At 43.1% G+C, this 18,416-nt stretch overlaps 1 protein-coding gene and 1 pseudogene across 3 annotated transcripts in view; both read left to right on the top strand.

Moving 5' to 3' along the window:
- The first annotated feature begins 433 nt into the window (after positions 1-433).
- The window catches only part of SPICE1 (spindle and centriole associated protein 1), a 51,699-nt gene continuing 33,716 nt past the window's right edge, over positions 434-18,416 (top strand). For 2 of the 3 annotated variants that reach the window (XM_075542521.1, XM_075542523.1), the window contains exons 1-4: positions 434-550; positions 6,002-6,097; positions 10,222-10,269; positions 15,371-15,514. In XM_075542521.1, the coding sequence (XP_075398636.1) occupies positions 6,002-6,097; positions 10,222-10,269; positions 15,371-15,514 (288 nt within the window). In that variant the 5' untranslated portion in view covers positions 434-550. Of the gene's footprint in view, positions 555-6,001; positions 6,098-10,221; positions 10,270-15,370; positions 15,515-18,416 lie in introns of all 3 variants that reach the window. The other variant, XM_075542522.1, reaches the window with a different exon arrangement.
- LOC142439042 (proliferating cell nuclear antigen pseudogene) lies at positions 10,469-11,263 on the top strand (annotated as a pseudogene).

Raw genomic sequence — 18,416 nt, forward strand, 5'->3', positions numbered from 1 at the left:
GCAGGGGCCTGCTTGTTTTGGTAGTTGCTGCTGTTACGGTGCCGTGGAGTCGTCTCCGACCCGTAGCGACCCTGTGCACCACCAAGCGAGTCACGCCAGGTCTGCGCCATCCTCACCATTGCTCCTGTGTTCAGTTCCTCTTAACGCAGTCTTTGCGTTAACCCTAGGGACCAGTAGACGCCTTTAGACTCGAATAAGTGAATCGCGGCGACAGCAGTTCGAAACCCGCCGCCGAGAGAGTTCTAGTTCAGCAAATTGTCCAGAACTTCGTCTAAAGCTACCGGTTCATTCTCGGAGGTTTTGTCCCGAAAACTCCACAAGAGGCGGGCACCGCGAGAACGCAGGTGATGCTGCCATCCGAAGTCTCGGGACAAGCTCTCGCGAGCGCCTGCGTACCTGGGCTCTCCGGACTACGCAAGCGCGTGGGGGCGGGGCACGGTAACCCAGGCAACGCACCGGAAGTGCCGGGCTGATTCGGTCTGTGGCGGGCCCGGCGCTTCGGAGCCCGGGGTTCCCGTCTCTGTGGAGACAGCCGCTGGGAAGCTGCGAGGCAGGTTGCTCTGGCGGGCTGGGCCCTACGGGTCCTCAGGGTCCGGGGACGTGGGGTGCGGGAATCGGTGGCGGTGTCTCCCTTTTGTCCCCAGGAGACGCAGTCGCCTGCTGGAGGGTCCGAGCTGCGGGCAGCGCGGCCCCGTGGCGTTTGCGAGTGTCCGGGTGCCCGTCTGGGTCTGGGGGAGCGTGGGTCCCGCGCCCACCTGGGAGCCCCGCGAGTGGGCGAGGGCGCGCTGCCTGCGGGCCCTCTGCGCCGAGCGACGAGGCGGGCGCGCAGAGATATCCAAAATAGAACTGTGCTTCAACTGAACTCCAATCCGTTGTAAACGCCTTTCCCTACCCGGGACCATCTATTTGTTGGCTGGAGGTGCGAGGGGACTTCCTGCGCTGGTCACACTTTTTAATGTTGACTGCTGGACTTGTTTAATTCGATGGACGAAGTCCCACGAAGGCACAGGCTTCTTCTAGTTGCTGTCCAGTGCCTAGCGCCGACCTTCCCAAATATGAACTTGATTGGCGTTGAAGATGGATGATCTAGTGAATGCATTGAGTGGAATGCATTGAGAAGAATTGGAAGTGGGACAAAAACATACCTAGTAGAGATGGAGGAGAGGAAACAAGGGGAAGGTGTTTTAGGGAAATAATGATCTCATTGGCTAAGAGTCAAGAAGGAACATAAGTTGATAATCATGTTTAAACCAGACTATCTAGAACAGTGGTTCTCAACCTTCCAAATGCCATGACCCTTTCATACAGTTTCTCATGTTGTGGTGACACCCCAGCCATACAATTATTTTCGTTGCTACTTCATGGCTGTAATTTTGCTACTGTTATGAATCGGGCGACCCCTGTGAAATGGTCTTTTGAGTCCCAAAGGGGTTGCAACCCACAGGTTGAGAACCACTGATCTAGAAGGATGGTAATGCTGACCCCAAATCCACAGCCATGGAGTTGGTGGCAGCTGAGCAAGCCTGTTTATTCAGAGCTAGGAATTGGGTGTGGGCATGGATATCGGACTGTATTTAGGAAGTGTACACACTAGTTAGAAATGAGTTCCTTGAGGAAAGGTGTACAATTTAGTACCTTGAGGAAAGGTGTAAATCATGGAATTGGAACTTATTTTTACAGTGTATTTTTTGGGTCCAAATTCACTCATCGCTTGGCTCTCAGGAGTAGGATGAGATCACTAAAGCAGCATGTCAGCCCTCCTTGGTGATCTGGAAAGTAAGCTCCAGGAAAACTGGGACTAGTTTAGACTTGTTAGGTTGTATTCCAGTGCCCAACTAGTGTTCCAACAAGTGGTAAGGGTTTACAAAGAATTGTTGGATAAGGGGACAGGATGTTCAGTGGAAAGACTGAATGTCCAGGGATAGCGCTGGGTGAAGATACTTGATTAAGAAGAGGGCCTAGTAGGCACTTAAGCAGAAAAGGGGAAAAGAAAAGCTACTGGGAAGCAATTAATATTTTGAATTTTCTTTAATGAAATATGGATCTCATGGGTTGTTCTAATCTTATTATTTTGTCTCTGCAACACTGTAGACATCAGAATATCTCCTCAATTCCATAGTTCAACATGCAAACTACAGCTCTCTTAGGGCCTTTGGCGTTATCTGTGACAACACTTATTTGTTAGGTCCCAAAGACTGATTCTTGAAGGTCTAATTGTCATCCTACTACTCATGCCTCTATTAATTTCTATATGAATCTGAGGAAATGAAACAAAACAAGCCATCTTTTGTTTGGGCTTATTATATTTACCATCAGAAATCACCATGCTTTTACAAACCGCCTAATTGATTCTTTTCCTAGATTTCTGCTTTTGTTACAGTTGGGGCCTCACTTATAAAATACAAAGAACATGAGCTCATTGACAAATATTTTGACTATTCATAAACCTTTGCGTGCTACATATTCATGACTAGGTTTTCACATTTCAGGCTGATGGAATTTCAGCCTCTGAATAGGTATATGCAATTAAAAAAATTACAACTTGAAATAAAAATTTTAAAAATTCAAGGGTAACATGGGTTCATTGCAGAAAGATTGGAAAATGTAGACCCAATTAGAGAGAACTCAGTTCTAGCAAGGTTTTCTAGCATGTAGCATGAGTTTAACAATCAGAGTGCCAGGTAGTTGTGACTTAGGTTTAATCTGCTCTTTAGGGGAAGGGAGCTAATAGTTGTTTTTATGGTCATCAGTACCATTAGTTCCTAAATAGGATTTAGCATGTGCTAGACAAGGGTCTCAAGCACCTTGTATATTTTATTAGCTTTGCTTCACAGTTGGCAAAGCTGGGATGCGCACGCAGACAGTTTGGTGTCAGACTCTACTCTTAACCATGCCTCAAGTGTTTCTGAGGCTCAATGTGAAGCACTTAGTACAAAATAAGTGCTTGTTTTACTAATAATGTTTGTGCATGTACATACATACTCATGTGTATATATGCAGACATGTAGTTTTACATATATCAAGGGAGACTTCAACATTACATGGAAGTAATCATTTAATTCCATTTCTCAGTGAACATTTTGAAGCCCCCATATATCTTTATCTATCTATCTATCTATCTATCTATCTATCTATCTATCTATCTATCTATCTTTCGAGACACACACACACACACACACAGACCTGGTGGTACAGTGGTTAAGAACTCAGCTATTTATTTTTTTTTTGAGAACTCAGCTATTAATCACAAGGTTGCTGGTTTGAACTCACCAGTTACTCTGGGGAATAATCTGTGGCAGACTGCTTCTGTAAAGATGTATAGTTTAGAAACTGTGGGGGCTGTAGTACTGTCCTGCGTGTCGAACAACCTGATGGCAGTGGGGTTTTTTGTGTGTATGTGTGTGCATGTATATACACATGGGGCTAAATTAAAGAAATATTGTGTCAGGAAATCAGATGATGCATTGTATTGGGCAAATCTGATACAAAAGACTTCTTTAAAGCATGAAAAAGCAAACATGACACATTGAAGACAAAGGTGTGCCTGAGCAAACCCTGGTATTGTCATTCTCATATGCGTGTGAAAGCTGGATAATGAATAAAGAAGACTGCAGAAGGATTCATGCCTTTGAATGATGGTGTTGGAGAATGCTGGATATGACAGACTGTCAGAAGAACAGACAAGTCTATCGTGGAAGAAGTACAGCCAAAGAGCTGCTCAGAAGCCAGATGCAAGCACTGTGGATATGCTTTCAAGACTTTGGAGAAGGACATTGTGCTGGGTCAAGTAGAGGTCAGTGAAAATGAGGAAGCCCCTCAAGGTGCTGGATGGACACAGTGGTTGCAACAATGGGCTCAAACAGAGGGACGTTTATGAGGATGGTGCAGGACCATCAGTTTCATTTTGTTGAAATATGGTTGCTGTGAGTTGGTACTGACTCGACGGTACCACCCTAACAATAATAGGTACCTCCCTAATAACAACTGTTTCCTCAGTTAACAAAGAAAGCTTGGAAACAGAAAATCTGAAGACTTCAAGTCTGACATTTACTGTATTTTATCGGCCCTAGGATCGTATCCCTTTTCTTCTTTCATGATCAAATATGTCCATTTGGATGATTTTCTTCCACTCTCAATCCTTGCTGCTATTTGTAATACATTAGCAAATAGAATCATTCTATTTCTTAAAAAGAAAATGTCTTTTCTGGGACTTTGGAACGGAAAAAGAGACTACCATCATTGTTAACCATGTACGTCTTCATTGAGTTGTCTTGCATGTTGGTGGTGTAGATTCAAAGTACTAACAAGATCGGTATGTACAAGAATAACCCTGTCAATCTGTGCAAAAGATATTCATGGTTTAATACCCCAGAATTTGAAATCAGACTGCCAGTATTTGAATCCAGGCTCTATCATTATTAAATCAGCTTGCTCCTCTGAAATATGGCAATAAAAATAGACCTGCTCCTTAAGATTACAGTGTGGATTTAATGAATTCCTACACGTAAAAACACTTGGAAGTTTGTATGCAATCCTTTTAGCTAAACAATCTCATAAATTGTAAAAATGAGAATGATTATAGCAAAAAAAAAATCTTAGAAACCTTTGTTAAGCCAAAATATCAAGATGTGAAGATAGTTTCTTGACCTATCCTCCAGCTAGGTCTATAGACATCTCCCTAACCTTTACTGGAAGCATCCTGTGTTCTTCAACCATGATCTGAAATGGCCATTTTAGAATCCTCAAGGGATTCAAATCATGTTCCCTCTAATAGTTCTCTGAATTTTAGGGCAAAAAGACGCGTGAAAGAACCAGACCAGGACTGCAGTGTGGCTGGGGTAAGGATTCCCAGTGAAAATCATAGCGGACAGCCCTTGCTGACACTAAGACCGAGGGCATTGTTGTGATGCTCAAAAAATACCGTGGCACAGGAATTCCCTGGGCTTTTTCTTAGCATCGCAGTTTTCCGTTTTCTCAAAACTTATTCATAGTACATTCCTCTAATTGTCCTATGTTCTTTTGGGGAAAAACCCCAAACCTGTCAAGAGTAGCCCTTTGGGATCCGAAGAAACAGGCATCATAACCGTTGGAACTGACGGTTTACCTGCTTTAACTCGCCAGCCGCTGCTTTTACTCCTAGGAATTCACTGTTTAGATTGGACCGTTTCCCCGGAAGGCCGTAGCGAGACTACAAGTGTTAGGGACAGAAGTCACAGCCCTCTGCTGATGGCACGGGCATGTTGAAACAGGTTTTGTCTGTAACAAACTTGTACATATATGAATGGGAACCATTGTAACAGTACTTTGGCACTTGCTCTAGTGTATGTGTTACTTTCTGTCATCTTGTATGTGCGTGTGCATAAACATATCATCAGGTCTTAGTGGTCAGGTGTTTGAACTTTTTCCTAATTTTGCATGTTGTTTAGTTCCATGTTCTTAGCATTATGGCTATTTTAGTAGTGCCAAGCAAATGCTGGCAATTTACAAATTCTAGTGTAAAATTAGGAATCACCCTATTTATTGCCACGTGTGAGAAATATGAGAAATGGTATGCTAGCTCATTAATCTCTATAATTTAACTATCATTATCTTACGGTAAGTGCCTTTGTACCTGGCGGTGATTCAGAGTGTTTAAAACAGAACTCCGTCTCTCTTTTGCCTCCTCCCTGCTGCCGTGTATTCACATTGCTACCACGTGGATGATGGTTTTCTCTCAGGTGTGCATTTGTATACTCGATGATAAACTTATGACTGCTGTTCTCGGCTCGGTTTTAGGGTTTGATGTCTGTATTCCTTGCGTTCTCTAGCCAGCAAATATTTAAGTTAATAACTCTCCCATAGTTACCATCATGGCAAAATAAGAGAATTTAAGTATTTTGGTAGCCTGTTCTTTTGCAATATCTACATTTTCCTAACGGCATGCTAAGATTTGTTTCGTATTTTCTAGATGTCTTTATCCCCCTTGGTGATGCTTAATTATTAATATGGTTGTTACTTGTAGATGTCATTTATCCGCGTGAACCGCTACTGTCCCCGGGGAGGGGGAAGAAAAGTACTGAAAGTAAAGAAGAAATCTTCAGTGAAGCAAGAATGGGACGTAAGTCTAAGGGGGATGATACAACACTGTGACATGATTGTGGAGCAGTGGATTCTGGTAACATGGCCCCGGCACGCAGACAGTGCTCTGAGCGCTGCTTAGCCAGAAAGGGGTTCCAGGCACAGGCATAGCTTAGACTGTGGAGGGATGAACACAAAAGCCTCTGGGGAGCCTTTTTGAATACACACATCCAGGTCATTACCCTACTTCCTCTGAAGAATTGGAATCTTTAAGCCAGTAAAAAAAAAAAAAAATCCCCATCTCAGATTGAGCTGAGAACCTTCTGCTTTGGGTCCGCGTTAGCTCATCTGTGTTACTGAAATCTGAAATGTTCCGATTGTTACGTAGGCTTGCATAACAATCCATGATACTGAATTAATGTGAGTGGCATTTTGGCTGAAAAAAATGGGTGACCCTTGCTTTCTTACCTCCTGGGATTCTTGTTCACATCCCAAAGCTGACCAAACTCAGTACAAAGGTTCTTAAGGTACCACACATGTCTGAAATGCCTTTGGGACTGCAGTCTCTGACTCCTGCTTCACATGCCCCATGAGCGGTTTATCTTTCTCTACATGGTGCTTTGGTTTTGGCTTACTATCCGTGTGCAGATTAAGAGTCAGGAGCTAGTGTGAACCTCAGAGGTTCTTTTGCCCTTGGTGCCTTCTCCGTTGTGGCCAGCCACGTTAGCCAGAAAGCGCCAACAGACTTGGCGCGTGTGAGCTCTCAGTGCTTAGATTAACTGGCTATGCAATATAAGGGGGTGACTCTAAGGAAATGATTTATTGAAAGTGGGGCATAGGTATTTTCCCTTCACAGTGGTCCCTTCGGAAGGTTCGCTCTTTTTTCTGATACGTTGTCATTGTTGAAAGTATAATGGAAACTAATTATTTGAAACCGCATTCCCAGCCTTCCTCATTTACCTTCTGTTTTCTCGGGTGTTAAGTATGGTGGGGGTGTGCACAGGGTAGGCAGATCTTTGTTTTTTAAAGGTAGACTGACCTTGGGAAATAGTAAAGTCTGGTGGGTGATGGAAGAATAGCCAAGCAGAATAATACTATTTTGATACAAGATATTTTCTGGGATGGCCTGTAAATCAGTTGTAAAGGAAATTCTATAGAAAATAGTTGTAAGCAGTATTAATGGAATTCAATCGTTACCTGTAGGAACAAATTCTGAGCACCTTATTTGTATGTCTAGATTTTATTGTTGTTATTATATTAAAAACAATTCTCATCACCTTGTAGTTCTACCATGCCCGTTTTTATTCATTTGTTTTTAATCATTTTATTGGGGGCTCGTACAACTCGTATCACAATCCATGCTTCCATCCGTTGTGTCAAGCACATTTGTACATTTGTTGCCATCATCATTGTCAAAACATTTGCTTTCTGCTTGAGCCCTTGGTATCAGCTCCTCATTTTTTCTCCTTCCCCGGTTCCCCCTTCCTCAGGAACCCTTGATAATTTATAAATTATTATTATTTTGTCATGTCTTACACTGTCCGACGTCTCCCTTTACCCACTTGTTTGCCCCCAGGGAGGAGGTTATATGTAGATGCTTGTAATCGGTTCCCCCTTTCCAACCCACCCTGCTCTACCCTCCACATATCGCCACTCTCAGCACTGGTCCTGAAGGGGTCATCTGTCCTGGATTTCCTGTGTTTCCCGTTCCTATCTGTACCAATGTACATCCTCTGGTCTAGCCAGATTTGTGAGGTAGAATTGGGATCATGATAGTGGGGTAGGAGGAAGCATTTAGGAACTAGAGGAAAGTTGTATGTTTCATCGTTGCTACACTGCACCCTGGCTGGCTCATCTCCTCCCCTCCACTTTTCTGTAAGGGGATGTCCAGTTTCCTACAGATGGGTCTTGGGTCCCCAATCTGCACTCCCCCTCTTTGACAATGATTTTATTTTTTGTTCTTTGATACCTGATCCCTTCGGCACTTCGTGGTCACACAGACTGGTGTGCTTCTTCCATGTGGACTTTGTTGCTTTTGAGCTAGGTGGCCCCTTCTTTGCCTTCAAGTCTTTAAGACCCCAGACACTATATCTTTTGAAAGCTGGGCTCCATCATCTTTCTTCACCCCTTTCACTTATGCACCCAATTGTCTTCAGTGATCATATCTGGAAGGTGGGCAAACAATGACATGATTTTTTGTTCTTTGATGCCTGATAACTGATTCCTTTGGCACCTTGTGATCACAGAGGCTGGTGTGCTTCTTCAATGTGGGCTTTGCTGCTTCTGAGATAGATGGCCCCTTGTTTACCTCAAGCCTGTAAGACCCCAGATGCTGTATCTTTTGATAGCCGGGCACCATCAGCATTCTTCGCCACATTTGCTTATGCACCTGGCTTTGTCTTCAGCAATTGTGTTGGGAAGGTGAGCACCATAGAATGCCAGTTTAATAGAACTAAGTATTTTTGTATTGAGGGAGTACTTGAATGGAGGCCCAGTGTCCATCTGCTACCTTAATACTAAACCTATAAATACATGTACATAAATCTATTTCCCCATCTTCATTTATAAGTATATTTACATATGTGCACTCCTGTATTTAGACCTCTATAAATGCCCTTTGCCACCTAGCTCTTTCCTCTATTTCCTTCGACTTTCCTCTTGTCCCACCATCATGCTCAACCTTCATTTGAGTTTCTTTAATTCCTCTTGGTTACATTACCCTTGGTCACACCCTACCAGGCCTCATACACCCTCCTCACCACTGATTTGGATCACTTGTTCCCTTGTCCCTGAGATTGTTAACACCATTTCCTTTCTCCCTGTCTCTCCCTCTCCCCTGTCCCCCTGGAACTGTCACTCCCGTTGTTTTCTCCACCAGATTGTTCATGCAGCCTATCTTATTTAGACAGACCTGCAGAGATAATAACATGCACAAAAACAAGACAGAGCAAAGGAACAAAGGAACAAAAAAGAAAACAACAACAACAAAAAGCCAATGACAAAAAAACCCAACCAAATAACAACAACAAGGAGAAGCATGCAGTTAGTTCAAGTACTGTTTGTTGGCCTTAGGAGTGTTTTCCGGTCGAGTCTGATGGGGTGCCATACCCTGGCCCCAAAGTCTATTTTTGGTACTCCCTGAGGACTTCATTGTCATTGCTCTGCTCCCCTTGCTGTTGTGTTGCACGCCCTTTGTGTTTTGCCTCGGTGTGGTGGGATCAGATCTGGCGCAATGTTGTGTCCCATGTTGTGTCTCCAGTGTTGTCCCCTGTAGGGCTATGGGTTAGTGAGGGAGGGATGCCTTCTCTCATAGTGGGGCCGGCCATACGGTCTTCTTTGTGGATTGGCTGCTCTGAGCGGGAATATCGTCCTCAAGGCTTGGTGGGCTACTAACTAAAAGGATGGTGGGGGGCGGGGTTTGAGTCGACCCAGAGGTAACTCCGAATTAACTTCTGATGCTCTACTTCTGAGTAACTAGACACTGAAAGCCCTGTGGCTCACAGTTCTCTGACACACTTGGGGTCACCGTGAATTGGGACTCACTCAGTGGAACTGAGTTTGCATTATGCGGACACACTTTATAGCATTTAGAGTTAGCTCATGGGATTCTGGAAGTCCATGGAACACAGCTTGAAAGCTAAAGCTTCAGTTAAACATTCATTTTGAGTTATAATCTTACCTTGTACTATTCATTGCTTTAATATGTACCTGATTGGTGGCTTCTGTGCTTATTTTCTGTAAGACACCTAAAAGTAGTCTGTTATTTGCTATTTTCTGTAAGACACTTAAAAGTAATTTGTTACTATTTAAATTGAGAATACTGGTTCCTGGAAAGAAGGATTCTTTGCTTTCAGAATTTTGAATCACTTCTTAGCTGTGTGGGAAGCCTGGTGGTGTAGTGGGTTCAATACTAGGCTAACTGAGAGGTTGGTGCCTCAAACCCACCAGCCCCTTGCACCACGGAAGAATGATGGGGCAGTGTCCTTCTGTCAAGTGTATCCCTCTGGAAACTCAGTGGAGCAGTTCTACTCTATTCTGTAGAATTGGTATGAGGTGGAGTCAATTTTATGGTAGTGCATTCCAGCCATTAAAATGCAGTGCATGCTGATATTTTATAAGAAAACATTTTTTTTTAAAGAAAGACCATCGTTTTTTTCTTTTCAGAATACTGTGAATGATTTAACAGTCCACCGGGCAACTCCTGAAGATTTGGTAAGTTTATCATTAACAGATCTCTTAAGTTTATTTAATATGAATATATTTTTTTGGTATTTGGTTTTGCATCTTCAGTCTAGAATTCCTAAGAAGTTCCTAAAGATAGTTAAGTAATATTTAAACCTGTTTATGCTTATTTGAGGGTGCCTTCACAAAGTTTGTGGGAAAATGGAACTAAAAAATGTAACGGTTGAAGATGCAGCAGGCCGGTTGTGGTCCTTCTTGGTCTCCAACTTCCGGTTCTCTCTCTGATCCTGTCCGGGGTTCCATCCTGGAGAGATTGCTGGCGGCTCTCAAGGATCTCATCAACGAGGCCCGCTGGGATCGCAGCCTGAGTGGCATGAACCTGCAGAGCATAGAGTCGTCCCACATCCCCCTGGTGCAGCTCACTCAGTGCCTGCGACTGACCGCAACCTAGCCATGGACATGCACCTCGCCAGCTCGTCCAACATACTAGAGTGTGCTGGCAGTGAAGATGTCCTCACACTGAGGGCGAAAGATAACGCAGACACATTGACGCTGGTGTTTGAAGCACCAAACCAAGAAAAAGGTTGAGACTCTGGAATGAAGATGTTGAACCACTTGGAATTCCAGAACAGGAGTATACTAGCTGTGTACTGAAGATTCCTTCTGGTGAATTCGCACCTATCTGCCGAGATCTCGGCCACATTGAAGATGCTGTTGTTGTTTCCTTGTGAAAGATGGAGTGAAATTTGGGGGAAATAAGTGGAAAACTTGGAAAGGGAAATACTAAGTTGTCGCAAACAGCGTTGATAAAAGAGGAGGAGGCGGTTCCTATAGAGAAGAATGAGCCAGTTCAGCAAACTTCTGCACTTTGATACTTGAACTTCTATAGAAAAGCCATTCCATTCTCTCCCACAGTGACAGAAGGTCTGCAGATGTAGACATAGGTGTAGCATGTACAACTGTGGCTATGAGACACTACAAGTACTGTTTGGCTCCCAAGAATGAGGATGAAGAAGGATTTTAGACACTCTTAAAATCCAAAAGCCAAGGAAACAAAACAAAGGTCCTTGAGAACTGCTTCTGAGATACCAGCACGGACTTCAAGTCTTTCCGCCAGCAAATCCATACCCCTGAGTACATATGCAGAGTACATAGGTTTTCTGTAAAAAATTATTTTTTTATCATGCTTACACAATTTGTTTTTTAAAAATAGTCCAAAGTCACCCCATCAGAAGGGCCACAAGGAAGAGGCAAGCCAGTCAGGGTGTGGTATAGCACCGAAAAAACACACAACCTTCCTCTAGTGCTTCTGCCCGCTCCCCACCCCACACCCCCTATCATGACCCCAATTCTATCTTACAAATTGGCTAGACCAGAACATGTGTACATCAGAGCTCGCAACACAGGGAATCCAGAACAGATAAACCCCCGAAGACCAATAAGGGGAACAGCAATATTAGGAAGGGAAGGGAAGGGGGACGGGAAGTAAGGGGGAACCAATCACAATAATTGACGTTTGGGCCCCCTCCCAGGGGGATGGACAGCAGAAAAGTGGGTGACAGGAGACAGCAGTCCGTGCAAGACATGGGAAAAAATATATATACATTATTAAGGGGATGTAGGGGAGGGAGGGAAAAATGAGCTGATACCGGGGCTCAAGTAGAAAGAACATGTTCTGAAAAAGGTGATGACAGCATATGTACAGATGAGTTTGACACAGTGGATTTATGTGTGGATTGTGATAAGAGCTGCAAGGGCCTCCAATAAAATAAAAACAAAAAATCGTCCAACGTTAAATTACTAACCTAGGAATACTACTTTCTGTCCTACCTAGGAGTACTCTAATTTCAAGACCGTATTTTCAATTCAAATAAAGTTATCTGAATTTCAAACAAGAAAAAATGAATTAAACGATAATCCCATGCACTTTTTGAAGCCCCCCACCCCCACCCCCCCGCGCTCAGTGTAGTCACCGCTTGTCTGTCAGTTGAACCTGCTGTGCCTGCTTATGTGTAAGCTGTGTACCAGCACTGCAAGTGTCGGCAGAATCCCTTATGGTGAGAGGTTTCAGTAGAGCTTCCAGACTAAGACAGACTGGAAGGAAAGGCTGTGTGAGCTTCTGGAGAGTGTGGATCTCAACATAATGGCTTTCCTACGGCATGCTGGAAGGTAGCCCCTCGGGTTGGAAGGCACGACACAATAGCCACAGGACTGGGCTAAAACTCACCCAGGGTCATGGCTTACGCAGTCTTGATCATAGTAAATACAGTCTTTTTTGAGGATAATAATGATACCTAATTAAACTTTTTTTTTCCCCCCATTTGGACTATCTTCAAACTTCTGAAAATAGAGAAAGCAGTAAAAATAACTCACAAACTGTTCCTCTAGTTGCGGGAGTTATCCAAAGGTTTTGCCACAGTTGCTTCCTTGTCACCTTTTTAAACTCTGCCGCAGACGCTTGAAGCAAGTCAGGCAATATGTCGTTCTTTCAATTTGCATTTTAGAAAAATACTTTCTACCCACATGTCATTGCCACACCTAACAATGTCTAATAACGCTGTACACATACAAGTTTCCTTGATTGCATAAAAACTGATTTTTCAATTTTTTTAGAATAAGGATCCAAAAAATTTCGTACATAACTGTTTTTCCAGTGATTGTATTGGCATACACTTCACATATGCAGTTTAGCGATTCAATCATATTAAGCAGATTGTACCTTCATCACCGTAATCACTGGTTAGCTCCCCTCTTGTCTCCATCCTCGTCTGCTGTGCTTCTCAGTAATCTGCTTACTGTCTATAGATTTACATATCCTGCATTTCGTGTACAGAAAATCATACAGAAAGCAAATAAACAGATAGCCCCCTCAAAAAAAAAAAAAGCCAACACAGCGACAAGATAAAACAGAAAAAGCACAATTGAAAAGAAAGCTGAAAATATTAAAAATTAAACAACTTTAAAATGGGGCAAAGGAGAGCTGAAATGAGAAGGCATATTACATTTTAGCCTAACTACATCTGCCATAATCCACTGTACAATGCTCTCTGTCTGATAGCAAGGCTACCTCAAGATTGACTTATTACATGGCAACAGCTCATTGGTATATTTTATTGGACAGCATATGGATCTTGTTCGTATTCATAGTTGCCAATACCAGAGCATGTAGCAGGCTAAAGTGTGCTTTTATCCCTTAGCTACTTCAGTGAGCTCTTGTCTGTGCAGTGAGCTCCTTTGCTTTACTTCAGGACCACTGCTTCTGGGGATGTGTATACCTCTACACCCCCACTTCCACCTGAAGCCATTTGTAGGACTAGAAAAATACTACAATGTTGTTAGTATTTTTAAAGATCATTTTATTGGGGGCTTGTACAACTCATCACAATCCATTCCTACATCAATTGTGTAAAGCACATTTGTACATTCATTGCCCTCTTCATTCTCAAAACATTTGCTCTCTACTTAAGCCCCTGGCATCAGCTCCTCATTTTCCCCTCTCCCTCCTTGCTTCCCCCTCCCTCATAATAATATAATTTGATAATTAAAATTTCAAAATTTGATAATTTATAAATTATTATTCTGTCATATCTTACACTGTCTGACGTCTCCCATCACCCACTTTTTTGTTGTCCATCCCCATCGAGGAGGTTATTTGTAGATCCTTGTAATTGGTTCCCTCTTTCTACCCCCACCTTCCCTCCACCCTCCCTCCAGGTATTGCCACTCTCACCACTGATCCTGAAGGGATCCTCTGTGCTGGATTCCCTGTTTCTCCAGTTCCTATCTGTACCTGTGCATATTCTCTGGTCTAGCCAGACTACTACAATGTTATTCTTGATGATAATGTGAGTTTCATAAAATTATTGTGACTTGTGCCTGTGATTACTCTGTTTTCCCTATTTCACACTATGAACCTGTGTGTGTGTAATTGTACTTGTAGCCAAAAAGTGTAACACCTTTAAAAAATCACTTATTAGGGCCTCATATAGCTCTTGTCAGTCCATCCATCCATCCATCCATTGTGTCAAGCACATTTGTACATAGGTTGCCATCATCATTTTCTTTCCACTTGAGCCCTTGGTATCAGCTCATCCCCCCCGCCCCACTTTCCTTCCCTCATACCAAAAGGATTCTTAACTTTATTATGTGCAAAGCAAAGCAACTCAAAGCAAAACATGACAAACCTACTACCATTGAGTCAGTTCTAACTCACAGTGACTCTATGGATGTACCCCAAGACTATAAAACTTTATAGGAGCAGGTAGCCTCATTTTTCTCCTGTGAAGCATCTAGTGAATTTGAACTGACAACCTTAGGGCTTGCAGCCCACAGTACTGCCATATTCCTATTATGTGCAGCATCCTCTAAATATTTTAAACTTAGTATTCACTTCTGTGTAAAACATGCTGGCGTTGGCCTGCTAACTGAGTCTAAGCAACATCCCCAGTTGCTGCTGAGGCCATTCTGACTCATCCTGTCCGTGCCAGAGTAGAACTGTTCTCTGTAGTCTTGTCAGTGGCTAGGGTTTGGAAGAAAAGTGCTAGGCTCTTCATCCAAGGAGCCTCTCAGGGTAGACTTGAGCCTTCAGCGTGTCAGGAAAGTTAACAGCTGCGCTTATTAGCCCTCTGTACCCATCCAGACCTTCCCAAAGTGTTTATTTTACTACCCACCGTTGGTTACATGTGGACTGCTCGCCGCAAGGGTGGGAGTTTAACACTCCGGCTACTTGGGAGAAAATAGACAGGGTTTTTTTTCTTGGTTTTAGAGTCTTGGAAACCCTGTATAGAGTAGCTATGCGTTGCAATCGACTATGTGACAGTGGGTTTTGTCTTGGGGTTTGGTAACTAAATCCTAACCTATAGCTTAAATACTCTGATTTATGGGATAGTCCTGAACAAAGAAAGAAGATATTGAAAATGTTTAAATTTGTCTTTTTGCTGGACATACTAGCTATGGATACTCCTTTTTAAATCATATGTGAGCACTTACAAGGCTGTGAATGTTTTGAGTATGCATATGTATAAGTAAATACGTAATGGGCTAGAAAGAGTGAACAAAATATATGGTGGACTGTCACCATCAGAATTGGCAAGCTCTTGAAACACGATGGTTTCTTTTTTTTCCTACCCAGTTACGTCGTCATGAAATACACAAATCGAAAAACAGAGCGTTAGTGCACTGGGAACTCCAAGAAAAAGCTTTGAAGAGAAAATGGAGGCGGCAGAAGCCGGACGTTTCCAATCTTGAGAAACGGAGATTGGCTATCATGAAGGAGGTAATTCTAAGCTCTATTACCTTTAAGTTAGAAAGAAAATAAAGAGATAAATAGATTCTCTTTCCCCCTCACATCCGGTTAACATGGAGAGACTCCAGTAACTATTGTCAATTAAAAGCAAAAAATAACAAAACAAACCAGTTGAGTGAGAATCGACCACTGTGGTTTCACTGCCTTCCCAAGTTACCAGCTCTGTGGCCTTATGTAAGTTAACATCTCAGACTCCTCTTTTTTCTTTAAGATCCCTCGTCTTGTTGCTATGACTCGGCATATAAATATGAGTTACTGTAATTGTTTTCCATAGTCATCGTATCTCAAGCTGAAAGAACTGAAAACAATCTTCAAGCCTCGATTTGAAATATTGAAGGATTCTAAGGGCAAAATATTCTATGATGCAGGAAGCGTCAAAAGACAATTCCAGAATCACTGCCCTCAAAAGAATTCACAGAATCACTGCCCTCAAAAGAACTGCTTGCTATTCAACCATTTCAAGTGGGAGCATATGATCAAGAACCAATGGTAACTGAAGGAAGAACCCAAGCTGCATTGAAGGCACGAGTGGAAACAAGGCTCCAGAAACGGGTGGAATACCAGGAGAATGTTTCAACCAGCTGATGAAGCGCTGGAAGCCTCACTCAGCTATGTCAAGAAATTTGGAAGATTTGACCAGTGGACTAGAAGAGATCCATAAATGTACCCATTCCAAAGAAAGGTGACCCAACAGAATGAGGGAATTCTTGAACCCTCAATAATATCACATGTCAGTACAATTTTGATGAAGATAATTCAACATTGGCTGCAGCAGTATGTTGGCAAGTTGCTGCCAGAATTTCAAGCTGGATTCAAAAGATGATGTGGAACAAGAGATATCATAGCTGATATAGTATGGGTACTGTAGAGAAACAAATCCACAGAAACTCATGTTTCAGAGTTTCACATAAAGGTTAAGTGCACACCAAGAAAACATCCCAACCAGTTCTGCCCAAGCTCACAAGTGCAACATTAACCCATTAGCCCATATGTCCGACACAAATCCACAAAGTCGTCCTCCATCTCACAAAACAGACATAATGCTGCCAACTGCAGGAGGAAAGCTGAGTCAGTGAACGTGTAAGCATCTCAGCGCTGGCAGGGGTCTCCACATGGCTGCTCCAGCACCCAGGGCTGCATCGGGGTAGGTCCATGTGGCTTCTCCTCAGGGATGTCTTGCAAGAGTGAGCCTTGCCAGCTAAATCAGGGAACTGCTAAAGCAGCTGCACCCTGGTCTGACCATCAGAAAGCAAGAGACCCGAAAACTCGAAAGGCGAGGCTCACTGAGCTATTTAATCCCTCCATCTTTCAATTAATCCCACATGTGTTTATTGGCCAGGTTGGCACAATAAACTAACTACCTTAACTATGTCAGAATAATCTTGACTAAAAGCAGAGAATACCAGAAAAGTGATTACTTGTGTTGTATGACTATGCAAAGGAATTTTTCTGTGTGGATCATAACAGACTATGGTTAAGTTTGAGAAGAATGGGAATTACAGAACACTTCATTGTCTTCATGTGAAACCTGTACATGGACTAACAAGTGATTGTTTAAACAGAACAAGGGAATACTGTGTGGTTTAAAATCAGGAAAGGCATGCATCAGAGTTTTATCTTTTCATCATCCTTAGCCAGTCTGTGTGCTAAGAAGCTGAAGAAGAACCTAGCATCAAAGTTGGAGGTATACTGATTCACACTCTGGGAAATGCAGATGACACGACTTTGCCTGCTGAAAGCATGGGGGACATGAAGCTCTTGCTGGTGAAGAACAAGGTCTGTGGCCTTCAGTGTGGATTATAACTCAGTGTACAGAAAACCAGAATCCTCACGAGTGGACAACAGTCAGCATCATAGTAAATGGAGAAAAGATGAATGTTGCCAACGATTCCATCTTGCTTGGTTCACAGTCATTGCTCATAAAAGCTCTAGTCAAGAACTCAATATATTGCATTGGGAAAGCCTGCTGCTCAAGAACCTCTTTAAACTGTGAACCGGGGTCCTCAAACTTTTTAAACAGGGGCCCAGTTCACTGTCCCTTAGACCGTTGGAGGGCGGACTGTAGTGTGTGTGTGTGTATATATATATATATATGCACAAATTCCTATGCACACTGCACATATCTTATTTTGAAGTGAAAAACAAAATGGGACAAAAACACCCGGCAGGCCGGATAAATGCCCTCAGCGGGCTGCATGTGGCCACGGGCCATAGTTTGAGGACCCCTGCTGTAAGCTGTTGAAGGGTAAGGATGTCCTGTTGAAGACCAAGGTGTGCCTGACGTCACCCATGGTATTTTCAATGACCTCATGGGCATGTGAAAGTTGGACAATGAATAAGGTGGATCTAAGAAGAATGGATGTATTTGCATTGTGGTATTGACTCAGAGTATTGAAGATGTTCGCTGCCAGAAGAACACACAGGTCTGTCTTAGAAGAAGTACAGCCAGAATGCTCCTTAGGACTGAGCAGAGCGAGATTTCTTCTCTTGTGCGTGGACATGCTGTCAGGAGGGCCTGTCCTGGGAGAAGGACCTCGTGCTTGGGAAAGTGGTGGGGCAGTGGAAAAGAGGAAGAGCCTAACGGTGGCGGCAACAATGAGCTCCATCGTAAGGATTGTGAAACATCGGGGCATTGTTTCATACAGAGAGTTGCTTGGAGTAGAGTTGATTCAGACTCCTCAGCATCTAGCGAAAACAACATTTTGGGAGATAATCTGTGCTTTTTAAAAGATACTAGAGTCTTAAAATTGCCATTAAAGAGTAAAACCAATCCTATAGGACAGAGCTGAACTGGGTTTCTGGGCCTGTAAATATTTTGGGGGGCCGAAAGCCTCATTTTTCTATAGTGTAGCTGGTAGGTTCAAACTGCTGA

The sequence above is a fragment of the Tenrec ecaudatus genome, chromosome 2 (assembly GCF_050624435.1).
Source record: "Tenrec ecaudatus isolate mTenEca1 chromosome 2, mTenEca1.hap1, whole genome shotgun sequence".
Taxonomy (NCBI): Eukaryota; Metazoa; Chordata; class Mammalia; order Afrosoricida; family Tenrecidae; genus Tenrec; species Tenrec ecaudatus.